Source organism: Heterodontus francisci, chromosome 22, assembly GCF_036365525.1.
Source record: "Heterodontus francisci isolate sHetFra1 chromosome 22, sHetFra1.hap1, whole genome shotgun sequence".
Lineage (NCBI taxonomy): Eukaryota > Metazoa > Chordata > Chondrichthyes > Heterodontiformes > Heterodontidae > Heterodontus > Heterodontus francisci.
The window spans coordinates 72,342,686-72,359,662 of record NC_090392.1 but is presented as its reverse complement, the minus strand read 5'-3'; the positions used below and the strand labels follow the sequence as shown (position 1 = coordinate 72,359,662).

General features: G+C 41.1%; 1 protein-coding gene across 5 annotated transcripts in view; it reads right to left on the bottom strand.

The window, feature by feature from the left end:
* sik3 (SIK family kinase 3) overlaps positions 1–16,977 on the bottom strand; it is a 352,669-nt gene that overhangs the window by 4,398 nt on the left and 331,294 nt on the right. For 4 of the 5 annotated variants that reach the window (XM_068054009.1, XM_068054011.1, XM_068054010.1 and 1 more), the window contains 3 exons: positions 14,082–14,230; positions 13,094–13,223; positions 9,835–10,036 (listed from right to left, as the gene is read on the bottom strand). In XM_068054009.1, the coding sequence (XP_067910110.1) occupies positions 9,846–10,036; positions 13,094–13,223; positions 14,082–14,230 (470 nt within the window). In that variant the 3' untranslated portion in view covers positions 9,835–9,845. Of the gene's footprint in view, positions 1–9,834; positions 10,037–13,093; positions 13,224–14,081; positions 14,231–16,977 lie in introns of those variants that run through there. The other variant, XM_068054012.1, reaches the window with a different exon arrangement.

The window sequence follows — 16,977 nt, the reverse complement described above, 5'->3', positions numbered from 1 at the left end:
ACAAAAATATTCCAGTAATAGCTGTAAATCAAGAGGTGCAAGAGAGGAACTTGGGGAAATTACAATCACCAGGGAAGTGGTACTAACCAAACTGATGGAGCTGCGGGTTGACAAAGTCCCCAGGTCCTGATGGGCTTCATCCTAGGGTCTTAAACGAGGTGGCTAATGAGGTAGTAGATGCGTTGGTGTTAATTTTTCAAAATTTGCTAGATTTTGGAAAGGTTCCATCAGACTGGAAAATAGCAAATATAACCCCCTCTATTCAAGAAGGGAGGGGGGGGGGGGCAGGGAGGCTGAAGACAGGTAACAATAGGCCAGTTAGCTTGGCGTCTATTGAGGGGGAGGTGTTATAATCAGTCATTAAGGAGGCTACAGCTGGGCACTTAGAAAAACTCAAGGTAATCAGAAAGGGAGGTCATGCTTAACCAATTTATTGGAGTTCTTTGAAGGAGTAACATGTGCCCTGGATAAAGGGGAGCCCACTGACGTACCATATTTGGATTTCCAGAAGACATTTGACAAGGTGCCAAATAAAAGGTTATTGCGCAAAGTAGGAGCTCATGATGTAGTGGGTAGCATATTAGCATGGACAGAAGATTGGCTGGCTGGCAGAAAACAGAGAGTATGCATTAATGCAATCTTTTCTGATTGGCAGGATGTGATGAGTGGAGTCCCGCAGGAGTCTGTGCTGGGGCCTCAACTTTTTACAATTTATATCAATGACTTAGATGAGGGGAGCAATGGCATGGTAGCTAAATTTGCAGATGGCCCTAATATAGGTAGGAAAGTATATTGTGAAGAGGGCATAAGGAGCTTACAGACCGATATAGGTGGATTGAGTGAGTGGGCACAATCTGGCAGATGGAGTATAATGTGGGAAAATGTGAAGTTGTTCACTTTGGCAGGAAAATAAAAAAGCTGATTTTTACTTAAATGGAGAAGGACTGCAGAACTCCGAGGTACAGAAGGATCTAGGTGTTCTAGTGCACGAGTCACAAAAAGTTAGTATATAGGTACAGCAAGTAATAAAAAAGGCTAATGGAATGCTATCCTTTATTACGAGAGGGATAGAAAATAAAAGTAAGGATGTGGTGCTTCAGTTATACAGGGTGGTGAGACCACATCTTGAATACTGTGTGCAGTTTTGGTCTCCTTATTTAAGGAAGGATGTGAATGCTTTGGAGGCGGTTTAGAGGAGGTTTACTAGATTGATACCTGGAATGAGTGTGTTGTCTTATGAGAAAAGGTTGGACAGACTGGGCTTGTTTTCACTGGAGTTTAGAAGAGTGAAGGGAGACTTGATTGAAGTGTATAAGATCCTGCACGGTCTTGACAAAGTGGACGTGGAAAGGATGTTTCCTCTAGTGGGGGAGTCCAGAACTAGGGGGCACGGTTTTAAAATTAGGGGTCGCCCTTTTAGGACAGAGATGAGGAGAAATTTTGGAACTCTCTGCCTCAGAAGGTGGTGGGGGCGGAGTCATTGAATGATTTTAAGGCAGACATAGATAGATTCTTGTTAGGCATGGGAATCAAAGGTTATTAGGGGTAGATGGGAATGTGGAATTCAAGACACACAGATCAGCCATGATCTTATTGAGTGGCCTACTTCTGCTTCTAATTTGTTTGTTCGTAATATTTTTCCCTCATTAACATCAGTTGAAAGAAATCTGGTCATTGCAACATTGCAGTTTGGGGGAGATGGCTGTGTGCAAATTGTCTGCGGCATTTCCTATACGGCAACAGTGACTACAATTCAAGAGTACTTCATCAGCTGTGAAGCACTTTGGGACATTCTTACGTTGTGAAAGGCACTTTATGAATGCAAATCTTTTTTCTTTTAATCAAGATATATAAGTTATTAAATACATAACATGAATCCAGAATATCAAGATTAGTTGGGTCAATTGGACAACAGAACATAATTTTAAATTATGCAAAAGAAAAATAGTTTTTGAAAAAATGTTTATTCAAAGGATGATAAACATTAGGAAAACTCAACTAGATAAGTTCATGGAGACAAAGATGGCCAGGTTTCACAGGGGCTAATTGGGTTATTCACCCCTACTTCAAAAAATGTTCATAAATCAGTTGTAATCGTGACTAAAGAATTAAAACAGCATGAGGGGGTCCAACAAGAGGGTAAGTATAATTTATTAATAGGACAAGAAAATGAATTTCAAAAAGATATATCTGTTTGTTCACAAACTCTGAAGCCTACATCAAAAACAGACAGAAGTCTCTTGATTTTTTTCAAAATCTTTGAATAAAGCAAATACTATTATTTTGCAACTTGCATGAGCCACTGTAGGAAAGACCATGCTGAATATAATCAATAGCCGTGCTGCAGCTTACATCTTGAAAACTGGTCAAATACCTCTATCAAACTAACAAGGCAAGAAAAGTTCCATATATCAAAATGTTTCAACACCACTATTTAATACAGCATTCAAACCTAAATTATTTACCAAACTTTAAAAAAAAAAAATTGATTTCAACCTAGGCAGTCATTTTTTAATTATGTCTAATTTCCACTAATTTTTGGTGTGACTACTTATTGCATTTTCCCATGTGTACTCCTAACTGATAATTTTTACGCATACGCATACACAAAACACACAAACAGTGGGAAACAGCAAGAGCGGAGCCGGAGCATAAAGAGACCGGGAGAGAGAGCGAGAGTTCACTCAGACAGCGGGACACAGCGAGAGCGGAGCTGGAGTATAAAGAGACCGGGAGAGAGAGAGTTCACTCAGACAGCAGGAAACAGCGAGAGCAGAGCTGGAGTATAAAGAGACCGGGAGAGAGAGAGTTCACTCAGACAGCGGGACACAGCGAGAGCGGAGCTGGAGTATAAAGTGACCGAGAGAGAGAGAGCGAGAGTTCACTCAGACAGCGCCGGAGGTTTGAAAAATAGTCAACACTGACATCACAGGAAAGCTGCAAGGTGATTGGCTGGTGAGTAACTGCTGTTAAGGAATAACTCTAAATAGCTGGGTTCGTAACTAAAGTAAAGAGAAAGGTCTACAGTTCTTTTTTTTTTAATATAGTAGGTAGTGTTTATTGGGGGGGAAATCAAGGTTCCTAGTGTAAATAATCTAATTTTTGGGTAATTTAAGGGAGTAAAAACAGAGTGAAAAAACAAAGAGTGACATCACAGGAAAACCGTAAGTTCCTTGGTTGGTAAGTAACTGCTAATTTGAATTATCTATTCTAAATTGATTTCAGATTAAAGGTGAATAGGAGAAATATTTTACAGTTTAAAAACTAAAGACCAATCGGAAATTTAAAAAACAAATTAAAATCTAATTAAAAATAGAGATGCAGGGCCAGGAGATGTGCTGTATCTGCATGATGTGGGAGCTGGTGGACTCCATTGTGATTCCTGGTGAACACATCTGTAGCAAATGTTGGCTGCTCGAGGAACTCCAGCTCGGAGTTGATGAGCTGGAGTCTGAGCTTCGGACACTGCGACACATCAGGGAGGGAGAGAGTTACCTGGACGTTGTGTTTCAGGAGGCAGTCACACCCCTTAGATTAACTAACTTGAATTTGGCCAGCGGTCAGGGACAGGAGGGTGTGACTATGAGTGAGGCAGGTAGAGGGATCCAGGAGGTAGTGCTGCAGGAGCCTCAGCCATTGTCCTTGTCCAACAGGTTCGAGATTCTTGCTCCCTGTGTGGACGAGAGCAGGGACTGTGGGGAGGATGAGCAAACTGACCATAGCACCATGATACAGGGAGCCATTCAAGTGGGGGGAGAAAAGAGAAATGTAGTCGTAATCGGGGATCGTATCGTTAGGGGCATAGACTGTTCTCTGTGGCCAGGATCGAGAATCCCGAAGGCTCTGTTGCCTACCTGATGCCAGGGTTCGAAATAGCTCATACGGGCTGAAGAGGAACTTGGAGTGGGAGGGGAAAGATCCAGTTGTCGTGGTCCGCGTAGGTACCAACAATATAGGTAGAACGAGGTTAGAGGTTCTGCTGAGGGAATATGAGCAGCTAGGGGCTAAATTAAAAAGCAGAACCAAAAAGGTAATAATCTCCGGATTACTACCTGAGCCACGAGCAAATTGGCAAAGGGTCAATAAGATTAAAGAGGTAAATGCGTGGCTAAAAGATTAGTTTGGGAGAAATGGGTTTGAATTTGTGGGACATTGGCACCAGTACTGGGGAAGGAGGGAGCTGTTCCGATGGGACGGGCTCCAGCTGAATCATGTTGGGACCAGAGTCCTGGCGAATCACATAACTAGGGCTGTAGATAGGGATTTAAACTAAATAGTGGAGGGGAGGGTTCAGTTGCATGGACAAACAAGAAGTTAAAGGAGAAGGTAGGAGTGCAGGTTAGTGGTGAGGCTGATTGTTACCAAACAGCAAGAAGTATACTGGTCAAACCAGAAGAGAGAAATAATAAACAGGCGAATAAAGCATCAGTGCTGAGGGACAGATTAGGGGGTATAGCCCAAATAAGAGTTCTATATACAAATGTATGGAGTGTAAGGAATAAACTAGATGACCTGCAGGAACAAATTCAAATGGAAGATTATGATGTGGTGGCCATTGCGGAGATGTGGCTGCAGCATGGTCGGGACTGGGAACTAAATATACCTGGTTATAAAGTTTACAGGAGGGACAGGGAAAATGGCAGAGGGGGTGGATTAGCCTTACAGATTAGGAATAATATCACCTCATTGGTGAGGGAGGATATAATGAGGGGAAAGCATCCAGTGGAGACCTTATGGGTGGAATTGAGGAACAGAAACGGATCTAAAACTCTAATAGGTGTTGTGTATAGACCCCCTGGTAGCAGTTCTGAGGTATTAGATTGTATAAATGCACAAATTAGGCAAGTGTGTAACAAAGGCAGAGCAGTATTAATGGGGGATTTTAACTTACACATAGATTGGGAGAGGCAGACTAGCACCTGCCAGAAAGGTAGTGAATTTCTGGAATGTGTCCGGGATAGTTTCCTACAGCAATATGTCCTAGATATAACAGGGGGACAGGCAATATTAGATTTAGTTATGAGTAATGAGCCAAATTTAATTAGTAGCCTAACTGTGCATGAACATTTATCAAATAGTGATCACAACATGATCGAATTCAAGGTAGCGTTTGAAAGTGAAAAACACTAATCAGCTACTAGAATTTTAGACTTAGGTAAGGCTGACTTTACCGGGATGAGACAGAGAGTGTCCACAGTAAACTGGGTAAATCTGTTAATGGGTCAAACGACTGAACAGTGGAGAATATTTAAAGAAACATTCAACGACATACAGAGCGAGTATATACCCGAGAGGAAAAAGCTCCACTTCACAGAAAAAACAGCCATGGACAACTAAAGAGATTAGGGATAGCATAAAACAAAAAGAAAGGGCTTACAAAATGCAAAACACAGCACAGATCCGGCCGAATGGGATCGATACAAAGACCAGCAAAGGGTCACAAAGCAGCTTAGAAGAGCTACTAAAAGAGATGATGAAAGGAAACTTGCAAGGGACATCAAAATCAATAAGAAATTTTACAGTTACATAAAGGGAAAGCGGGTGGTCAAGAGCATGTAGGCCCACTAAAAGCTGAAAATGGAGATATTGTCATTGATAATGGGGAAATGGCAGCCATGTTGAACAATCACTTTGCCTCAGTATTTACAGTTGAAAAGGAGGATAACTTGCCAGAAGTCCCGAAAAAATTAACAGCCTATAGGGGACAGGGACTTAATACAATTAACGTAAGTAAAACATCAGTAACAAGGAAATTAATGGAACTAAAGAGTGAGAAATCCCCAGGACCTGACGGTTTCCATCCGAGGGTGTTAAAGGAAGTAGGGGAGCACATTGTAGATGCCCTAACTATAGTTTTTCAGAGTTCCCTAGGTTCAGGAGTGGTCCCTCTGGATTGGAAAGTTGCACATGTCACTCCACTTTTAAAGAAGGGTGAAAGGGGGAACCAAGGAAATTACAGACATCTGTGGTGGGCAAGTTGCTGGAGTCTATAATCAAGGATAGGGTGACTGAACACCCAGAAAAATTTCAGTTAATCTGGGACAGCCAGCATGGATTCATGATGAGAAGGTCATGCCTGACAAATCTCATTGAATTTTTTTTAGAAGAGGTGACTAAGGTAGTGGACAGGGGAATGTCTATGGATGTTATTTATATGGACATCCAGAAGGCATTTGATAAAGTCCCAATAAGAGACTGTTAACTAGGGTAGAAGCTCATGGAGTTGAGGGCAAATTATTGACATGGTTAGGAAGTTGGTTGAGTGGTAGGCGACAGAGTGGGGATAATGGGTAAGTACTCCGATTGACAGGATGTGACTAGTGGTGTCCCGCAGGGATCTGTGTTGGGGCCTCAATTATTCACATTATTCATTAATGACTTGGATGATGGCATAGTAAGTCATATATCCAAATTTGCTGACGATACAAAGTTAGGCAGCATTGTAGACAGTCTAGATGATAGCATAAAATTGCAAAGAGATATTGGCAGACTAGGTGAGTGGGCAAAACGGTGGCAGATGGATTGCAATGCGGGCAAGTGTGAGATTATCCATTTTGGAACAAAAAAAGGATAGAGCAGGGTAATTTCTAAATGGGAAGAGGTTAACTACAGTGGATGTCCAAAGAGACTTGGGGGTTCAGGTGCATAGATCTTTAAAAAGCCACGAGCAAGTGCAGAAAATAATCAAAAAGGCTAATGGAATGCTAGCCTTTATATCTAGAGCATTGGAGTATTAGACACAGAGGTTATGCTGCAGTTGTACAAAACCCTGGTTAGACCCCACTTGGAGTACTGGGAGCAGTTCTGGGCACCACACCTTAGGAAGGATATATTGGCCTTGGAGGGAGTGCAACGTAGGTTTACAATGATACCTGGACTGCAGGGGTTAAGTTACGAGGAGAGATTACACAAATTAGGCCTGTTTTCGCTAGAATTTAGAAGGTTAAGGAGTGATCTGATTGAAGTCCTCAAGATATTAACAGGAAAAGACAGGCTAGATAAAGATAAACTATTTTCACTGGTTGGAGATTCTAAAACTAGGGGTCATAATTTAAAAATTAGGACCAGACCGTTCAGGAGAGATGTTAGGAAGCACTTCTTCACACAATGGGTGGTAGAGGTTTGGAACTCTCTCCCACAAACAGCAGTTGAAGCTAGAATAGTTGTTAATTTTAAATCTGAGATAGATAGATTTTTGTTAAGTAAAGATATTAAGGGATATGGGCCAAAGGCAGGTATATGGAGTTAGGCCGTGGATCAGCCATGATCTCATTGAATGGTGGGACAGGCTCGAGGGGCTGAATGGCCTACTCCTGTTCCTATCTTCCTATGTTCCTAATATATATAATTTTAACTCCTAATTTTGCACATTTCTTTTATACATACAGTGCCTGTGTATTTTTCTCCCCATTTTTCTTTCTATCCTGAAGACACCGTTCTCAAGTAGCTCTCTGCTACATCACGTAAGTTGTCTTTCTTCATATGCGAGTCTAGACAGTGAGCGTTCACAGACTATTAACCATGAACGGCATCAAAGATAAGCTTAAATTGTCCCCAACTGACATACACATTCCCAAACTTTTTAGTAAGGGTCACAGGACAGCAATCAGGTACTGATTTTGTTTCGCAACCCTGGCACAGACAAGGAGGTCAACCACAGTACCCCTTTTGCTGTCCCACCTCAGTTCATCCTAACTCAGCAAAGACCTGGGGCTGAATTCTGTCAGCGCAACGCGCTCTGCGGCAGCGCGCTGTGAAAGTGGCGGCCTTCCAGCACAGAACTGCCACCACTAAGGCCCCGCGATATTATGTGCGGGGGCTCATTTAAATAGAGGGGGGCGAAGCGCCCCCTCCCGATGATGTCGGAGCCATTTTTAAAGGGTTTCCAGCCTTTAAAGGACATTTAAATGATTAAAGGGACCGGTTCTTTAATAATTTAAATAAAGATTTGTCCACACCTGCAATCCCCTCTCCCAACCCCCGCAATGCACTGAGTCATTTTTTTGGCCTAACCCCCCCCAAAAAAATTAGTTAGCAGTAACAACCTTTCCCCCCCCCCACGGAACTTTATTCCCTTTTACCCTAAACCCCTTCCCACCATCTCCACACCCAATGAAAAAGGTTTTCCACACTTCCCACCCCCCCAACTCTCACCTGGATAATTTCACTTCTCTCCCCTCCCCACCAGTGTCTCGCCTCGGAACTCCACATGGGGTTCCAAAGGTGCACAAGTTGCAATTGGCAGCAGTAAAATCAACATGGGACGAGGCCCCCCCGCTGCCAGTAATATACGGCGGGACCTTCTCGATGTCGGGGAGCGAGGTGGGTCTCTCCCTGCACAATTTTATGGGCCCCCATCGCGACCCACGGAGTCGAGGGGCTGGTAAAATGTAGCCCAAGGTTAAACCTGGGACCTTCCCAGTAGTGATGGCTTCATGTCACATTAGACAGTGAACTTACCCACTGAGCATCAGGGAAGCATTTATCTCCTGTTTTTATATACAGTGAATCTTATTGGGAAGCATCTACAATAAACACTTTCGTTTTTTTGCTACAAAATATTACACAGCATTTAATTTCTAGCCAGGGCAACTGGTACAAGGGTTAATCTTTTGTTTTACTGTTTGGCGACTCTATTTTCCGTTATTGAGGCCACTCCGCCAGTAGTAAAATACCAGTGAGCCACAAATTTGGTCCTAATTGGGGCCTAAACAAGCGTAACTGGCTGCCTGTCTTGTGGAGCGGGCAACCGATCTGATTCCAACCTGTCCCTGGGAAAGTTCCCCGGCAGCAGGAATGCATTGCAGAGCTATCCCGACATGGCTCCCCCCTATTTTCCCAGCTCACCATCACGAGCCTGGAAAAATTCAGCTCAATGCCTCCAGAACTCATATTTTAGTTTTGCAGGCATAACTTTATCGTACAAGTAACACTGTTTTCTACACGTATGTGCTTTAATGATAAAAATGCCACTGCAACCTATGAGAAACCAAAAAAAAATCTCCTCATGCAATAAAAATAGTGGAACTATAGCTAAGCCAAATACACACATTGGGCTGGATTTTAACAGCCCAGAAGCGCTGCAACCTCCAGCGCGGCGGCTCATTTAAATGGCCGGGGTGGCCTGCACCCCCAATCATGTGGAGGCGGCAGGATGTCTGTCTTTGGCAATGGCGTTAGCTGCCTGTGTGAAGGCGCTGGCGCCCTTTTTAAAGGGCAGCCAGCCCTGCCGGCATATGTAAATTTTTAAGGATACAAGCCAACAAAATTTGTCAAATAAGTTTCTAACACCCCTTTCCCACCCCCAATACCAATTACATTAACTATTTGCAATTGTCCCCAAAACACTTACCATTTAAATCTGACCTTCCCTGCTCGCTCAGACTGCACAAAGTTTAAAGTTCAGTCCTTCCCACCATCCCCTACAGCCATTACATTTATTTGACCCCGACCCCCACCCCTCCTAGCACTGAAAATCTGAACTCCTCCCCCCTCCCCACCAGTGTCACGCCGGCTTTCACCAGACGGGGAATAGAAGGCACGGGAGTGTCAGCTGCTGCACTGAGGATTGCAGTGGGCCCAGAAGATTAAAAGTAAGTTTATTTAAATGTATTCATCCCGTTTATTTAAATATTGTAATTCAGTTCCCGTTGCCCAGTGGTGGGGGCACCACAGAGCCTTCCCGCCGCTGGGAGGATCAGGCTGGGCCCTCCCGGCGTCAGCCTCCGTGGCAGGCCTCTGCTGGAACAATCTTCGGCTCCCCCCCACCCCACCCTGTCGTGGGTTTGGTAAAATCCAGCCCATTATCCTGTGAATAACAGTGTTGTAGCTCACCTCTGTATCCACTACACTCCAGCTTGCTCCATTCCAAAGGCCAAATCAGGGTGTTTGTAGGTGAGAAGTTTGTTGTCAAATGGTGGATTCAGTTCTTTCAGGATATCAGTGATGCATTTGGTGGAGCAACAGGAACTGTTTGAATGTGGTGAACCTTCTCCTGGGTTTGGATCAGCAGAACTCTGTGAACTTTCATCGCACTCTGAAAGAGCATTGAAGAATGAAACATGAAGGTTATTTTCAAAAATGTTTAAATGCAAACATTTATGCTTTAGTGTTTCACACAGATCAGTGTCAACTACAGTGAGGGCTACCAACCATGTTTGCAGAAACATGGAATTCCTGAATTTTTACCAGTGTTTTGGCAATCACATTTCCCAATTCCAGTTCATAATTAGACCAACCAGCTTATGTGTGATTAACTAAGTCAAACCCTGTTTATTTTATGTAGAATTGCAGGATTTTAATCTATGCTTCGGGCATTAAATTCCACAGATCCACACATGTTCCAATGAAAACCACAAGCCGAATCGACATAACAAATGTCTATTCTACAGCTTCATCAAAAAAATATTCATTCTTATTTAAAAGGTACTGCTTCTTAGTGTTTCAATTGAAGTTTTTTTGATGGGGATAACCTGCCTGATTTTGTTCCTTTTCTGCATTCCACACACCTTGTGATGCAGAGGATGAGCAGGCAAATTGCTACTAACTCTCGCCGAAAAACAATGATGTGTGTGTCAGTCACACCTATTCTAATTACACCTTCCTTCCTGTAGAGAGACATCTCCCTACAGCACTTCAGGCAAGATCTAGAACTCAAGGTCAAATCCAAATCCTGGCATTCATGGTAACTGTGCTCTCACCTTATCTTAGTATGAACTTTAGAAAATTCAGCTGGTATTATGACTAGCCATCTCTAGCAAACTGCACATACGTTGCTAAATTCATTCTTGCAGCTTTCACTACAAAATCTCAAAATCACATTGAATTCTTGGCCTGTCTTGGATGCAGATTGCTAATTGGCTTTAAAAATAACTCACAAAACAATCATGAAAGCACTGATGAAAGATAGTTCGTTGCTACTTTTCCATTTTACTATTTATCATGTTCCTCACACCCTTTTAAGTTACCTTTGTCACATTCTGTACTAATAGTTTTTATATAAAAATGATAGATAATACAGAAAAGTAATAATTCCAGTACAGGCCTCATAACATTGCTAGTTATATGATAAATGTAACCTGAAACATTACCACTCATGTAAGATGATATACTGTAGGAAACACTGGAACCATCAAGGTTTTATTTTCTTATTTAGTTTCACTGAGACATATTGCAAGCAATGGAAGTCTAATATTCCCCATTGTATTATGTAGCTTGAGCAATCTCTATCTCCCTTTTTCTCTGTCTAGACATGACTATCAAAAAAACATACTTGTTGGAAATGAAATATTAGACTCATGATAGTCTCACACTATCTTGTCAAATAAGTTATGGAACTAGTGTAAATCTAATTTCAGGATATTATACGTTTTAAAAATAAAACATCTTTGCTAACTAGCGAGATTGAATTTTTTTTAAGGAGGTAACAAGGAGGGTCAATAAGGGTGGCACATCTGATGTAGTCTACATGGATTTTAGCAAGGCCTTTATAAGGTCCCACATGGCAGACCGATCAGTAAATTAGAATCTCATGGAATCCAAGGGAAAGTGGCAAGTTGGATGCAAAATTGGCTCAGTGGCAGAAAGAAAACTGTTATAGTCAGCAGGCATTTTTGTGGACGGAAGATAGTTTCTCGTGGGGTTCCGTAGGGTTCAGTACTGGGTCCCTTACTGTTTGTAGTGTGTATCAATGATTTAGACTTAAATGTAGGGGGCATGATTACGAAGTTCACAGATAATATGAATATTGGCCGTCTGGTTGATAGTGAGGGAGAAAGCTGTAGGAAGATACCAATGGCAAAAAAGTGGCAAATGGAATTCAATCGGGAGAAGTGTGAGGTAATGAATTTAGGGAGGACAAACAAGGCAAGGGAATAAACATTGATGGTTGGATTCTGAAAAGTGTAAAGGAATAGAGAGACCAAGGAGTGTATGTAAACATACCCCTGAAGGTAGCAGGACAGGTAGATAAGGCGATCATGAAGGTATACCAATACTTTCCTTTATTGGCCAAGGCCTAGAGTATAAGAGCATGAAAGTTATGATAGAACTGTATAAAACACTAGTTAGACCGCAGCTAGAGTATTGCACACAGTTTTGGTCACCACATTAAAGGAAGGATGTGATCACATTGGATAGGTTACAGAAGAGATTTAGGAAGATGTTGCCAGGAATTGAGAATTTTAGCTACGAGGTAAGATTGATAGGCTGCGTTTATTTTCTTTGGAACTGAGGCGGCGGAGGGGAGATTTAATTGAGATGTATAAAATTATGTGGGGCTTAGACAGAGTGGATAGGAAGACCTATTACCATTAGCAGAAAGGTCAATAACCCAGGGGCATAGATATAAAGCAATTGCTAGAAGGATGAGAGGAGAGTTGAGGAGAAGCTTTTCACCCAGAGGGTGGTAAGGGTCTGGAATTCACTGCCTGAAAGGGTGGTAGGGGCAGAAACCCTCATTAGATTTAAATAATTTAATTTAAATTGGATATGCACTTATGGTTCCGTAACCTACAGGGCTACAGACCAAGAGCTGCAAGGTGGGATGAGGATCAAAACTCTTTTTCAACCAGCACTGACACGATGGGCTGAAGGGCCTCCTTTTGTGCTGTAAATGTTTTTATGTTTCTATCTCATCAATTAAACCCAGTTTTAGCTACATTAATTTGGTCAATCAAAGCATAACCTCCCAGCTAATAAATTAAAGGCCAGTCAATTAGTGGGGACTGAATCAACACAAAATCCTTGATGTAGCCCATGGAGATGAATGATGACAATGGAGTTTGTTACACAGAAGACCATTCACTAGAAACCACTCCTAAATAGTGAATAGTTTGTATACCAAGTAGGTAACCAACACCATCACTACAAAAATGTCATCTGCAAAAGCAGTGCATATAAAGTATCACACCTTCCCCATTGTATTTACTGCAAAGACAATTCAAGTAATTAGAAATGTACATAGATGATTTTGAATCAAAAGAAAGTTTGAGTTAGTGCAGTCTATGTGCAGAGGTGGGTTATATGCATATCAACACATTAAGTATTTAATTTGTATAGGTATTATTGATTAGCACATTCAAATAGTTCTCACCTTCATTCTCTCTGGTCTGTAGCTGCTGGCTCCCTGTGAGTGATGACTGGCTAAGGACAACATCTGACATACGGGCTGAGCTAAGCACCTTTCCAGCTAATAAACTCATCCCTGAAGGCTCCGCCTGATCCTTTAGAAGAAAATAAAAGCAAAGTTAAATCTGATAATAAAGACAGATTGGGACTATAAAATTAAAGAATAAGCAACACCCTTTATCCCTTCAAAAAAACTATATAAAGATTTTCCTCTTTTCTGTTTTTTTAAAAACAGTAAATGTTGGCGACATCATGGAGAACGTGGCTTGGAAACTGCCTTTGCCCCAGATAAGAGTTTAGCAATTTCTCCAGCTTAGTTCCCGGACCATAACAACTGATCATATAACCAAGCACAAAAAAAAACACAAAAGAATGCTCATCTTCATTTTTCACACATTTTATTTTTTTCCAAGGAGCTGCTTGGTGATTCAACTGACTCTTTAGTTAGCTATTTAAATTGTTGGAACTTCTTACAGTGTTCTTCACACAGTCACCTCAGAGCAACTTCATAGGGCAGAGGAAAAAACAGTGGACATTGGAGGTAAATTGTAAGGGTTGGTAAAGACACAGTTGAAGAGAAGGTTTTTGTCTATGTTTGAAACAGCCACATTTCTAAATCAGAGGGTGTATTCAATTCCTTTAATCCTACTTTTGCTGATTACCCAGTCACAAGCGTGCACTTAAGTCAAGAGCATTTACTGTTGAGTTTTGCTGGGCCGAGACTGTAAAGGATTCTGCATAACTGAAACCCCATTGATTCTGTTTAATACTCACTAAATATTTTGTCTTTTTGTTTAATATTAAAAATTAAAAGCAAAGAAAATAGATCAAATTAAACTTGAAACAAAATACAACATATTGTTCAGACTTTTTCTGTTACATTATAAAGCACAGGTAAGAATTGGGCATTTAACAATTAACGATGCAAGAGAATAAAAATGGTTTGTACTTACATAAGCATCGTCACTTGTCTGAATGGTGTGATACCGTTGGAGGGTTCTAGCTGGCTGCCTCGTTGTGTAACCAACTCCATTGTGATCATTTACCTCCATTGGCTGCATAGGAGCACTTCTTCCTTCCATTCGATCCCCTGTCATGGACTCTGAAATAAGAGGGTTTTTAATGCAGTTCCTGTGCTTTGTTTTTGCTGGTTAGCGCAGAACTGAGCCTTAAATATTCTGGTTCTCTGTTTTTAATCACTTAGGATACATTCAATGCAACTTTGCTCAATCTTTGAACATGGATCATGATTTACATTTAAATTAAAAAGATGCTGTCTAAAAGGGGAAAATGACGGGAACTTGTCCCGTGAAAACATGACATGGAAGTTCTTGAGCCATATTTTTATTTTATTTTTATTTAGACATACAGCACTGAAACAGGCCCTTCGGCCCACCGAATCTGTGCCGACCAACAACCACCCATTTAGACTAACCCTACAGTAATCCCATATTCCCCCTACCACCTACCTACACTAGGGGCAATTTACAATTGGCCAATTTACCTATCACCTGCAAGTCTTTGGCTGTGGGAGGAAACCGGAGCACCCGGCGAACCATCTCAGTTCTTCGATGAAGGAGGGTGTAAGAGATTGATGATGTAGCATAAATACAAAGGAAAATGAAAGAGGCCGAGGCTTTCCAAGTTGCAGAGATGAGAGGGAAAAGGGATTAAGAGTCAGAGAGATTTGTATGTGGTGGATAAGTTACATTCAAAGAATATGAAAAACCATACCAAAGTGTAGGTAATACAACATTATTCCTCAGTAGAATGAGGTTTTACCTTGCTTGATTTGGTCAACCAGTAACAGCCCCAAGAGCAGACACATCATATGTTATCATTTTACCAGCTGTATTGGTTTCTATTCATCATGGGGCTGCTCAGGGTGTCAACTCCTTTTCTCTACCCACCTTCTTTGCTCTGCCACTGGTGTCTTTAGATACATTAATAGCTTCCACTAGCTGTTCAGCATTTACCTTTCTGTTGCTCTCTGTCCCAGTCAAACCTTATTTTTTAAAATCAATTTCAAGTAAGAAGTAGAGGTGTCCCCACCATTATGGCATTAAGCAAGGTTTTATTATAAGAATCACACCGCACAGTGACAGATGGAAGCATATATGATAAATTTGACAGAACAATCATTAGTCACAGCTTACTGAGTAAAGTGCAATCAACAGTAGTTAGCAGCTGTTTAAATGTCAGGCCTCATTTTTTTATGAACAAAGCTGGAAGTGAAGTCTAAGACTGCACTCACAGCAAATTCCTGTACATGGTATAGCAAAACTAAACGAGAAACTAAGTTCAGATTGGACAGGGAACAAAGCTCTTCCGGAAACTAACAAAAAGAAAATCTGTCCTCTAAAGTTATAATGTCCTTCCCAAGGGCAAAAGTGATCTCACCAGTGCTGTGTGATATCAGTAATAGGCATTACTGGTATGTAATCTCCCAGATTCAATGGCACTGATTGCATCTGCAGTCATTTCAGTGATTTAGAATAAAACAAAAATAATTCTGTTGTTTTCTTTTCTCTATAAAGCAACGTTTATGCTATTAAGACAATTTTCATATTTTTCAACAAAATCTTCAATGTGAAGATTACACATTAGCACGGATATCTAAAATAATCATATACTCAGAGTCTTACTGGTCTTTCAAACCATCTGAGTGCTGTTTTGAAATATTTAATTGTCTGTAACACTTCAAAAGAACACGGTCATTTGATTATTCGCACTTCTGAAGGCCATGGGAACTGCTTCAGGTCAGAAGCTTGCTTGAGCTGGTCCAAGGAACACAACAGTGAAGATTGTTACTTCACAATCTACAGTTTGCAGATTGTGATTCCCAGACCAACCTTCTGGTTGTAACAATGTTGGCTCTCCTACAATCAAAAGAACAGCCTGATAAGAGTGCTGCCTTTGAGATGAAGCAAACTGGAATTTGCCCACCTTGTCCCAATGCAGAGAGGAGTTCTTCCTGTTGGCCAATAGCAGAATGACTCTGGCAGTCGTTAAGAAATCTAAAATCTTAACTATCATGTTTTATTTAGAATAATGAAACTACAGGAGATGAACAAAAGATGAACAAATTAGTGGAAATGTTTTTTTAAAAAGTCGTAATCTTAAATAAAAGAGCACGTTATATCAAACTCAGCAATCTTACTGAATATGCGCAGCGGAGGAGAATTGTAGTTAGCACTTTTAATTTGCACTTGCTGAGATTTTCATATTTATTGCCAGATGGCAGAAGTATAAGAGAGACAGATTTTAGAATATTTCAGTGGACGTTGCTGAGCAGGTTAAGGAACGTGGTGGGGGTGATGGGAGGGAAATTCGGAGAGTAAGTCATTTCAGGGCACTCATTCAATACATCCAGTAGCCAACTACACTGGGACACTGGCAAAGACCTTGGAGCAGGTTATCTGCTTTTCCAGGAGCTGGTGCATAGAGAGGACCTAAAATTGGGGAGAAATAAGATGAAAAACAACAGAAATTGAAAACTTTTTTTTTTATAAGTGATCATTCTTTCTTCCTTCCCTTGTAAAGATTTGTAAGAATAAAGGAAGGATTAGCACATGAACATTGGTTCTACCTGAGCTGGTCTTCAAATCTAATTTCAGATAATTAGCAGTAATTCATCAAAACGTGGTGATTTTCAGATTTCCAATCTATTTCATCAAGGATGCCATGAGCGAAACTACTACTCTGTTCTCATTACGACCAACTGAACACCTCCAACTGTTTGTACTTAGCAACAAGTTGCATTTATATAGCACTTATATAGAAAAAAATCCCTTAGAAAATCACTTCACTGACATTAAAAAAACAAAATGGAAACTAAGTCAAGGAAAG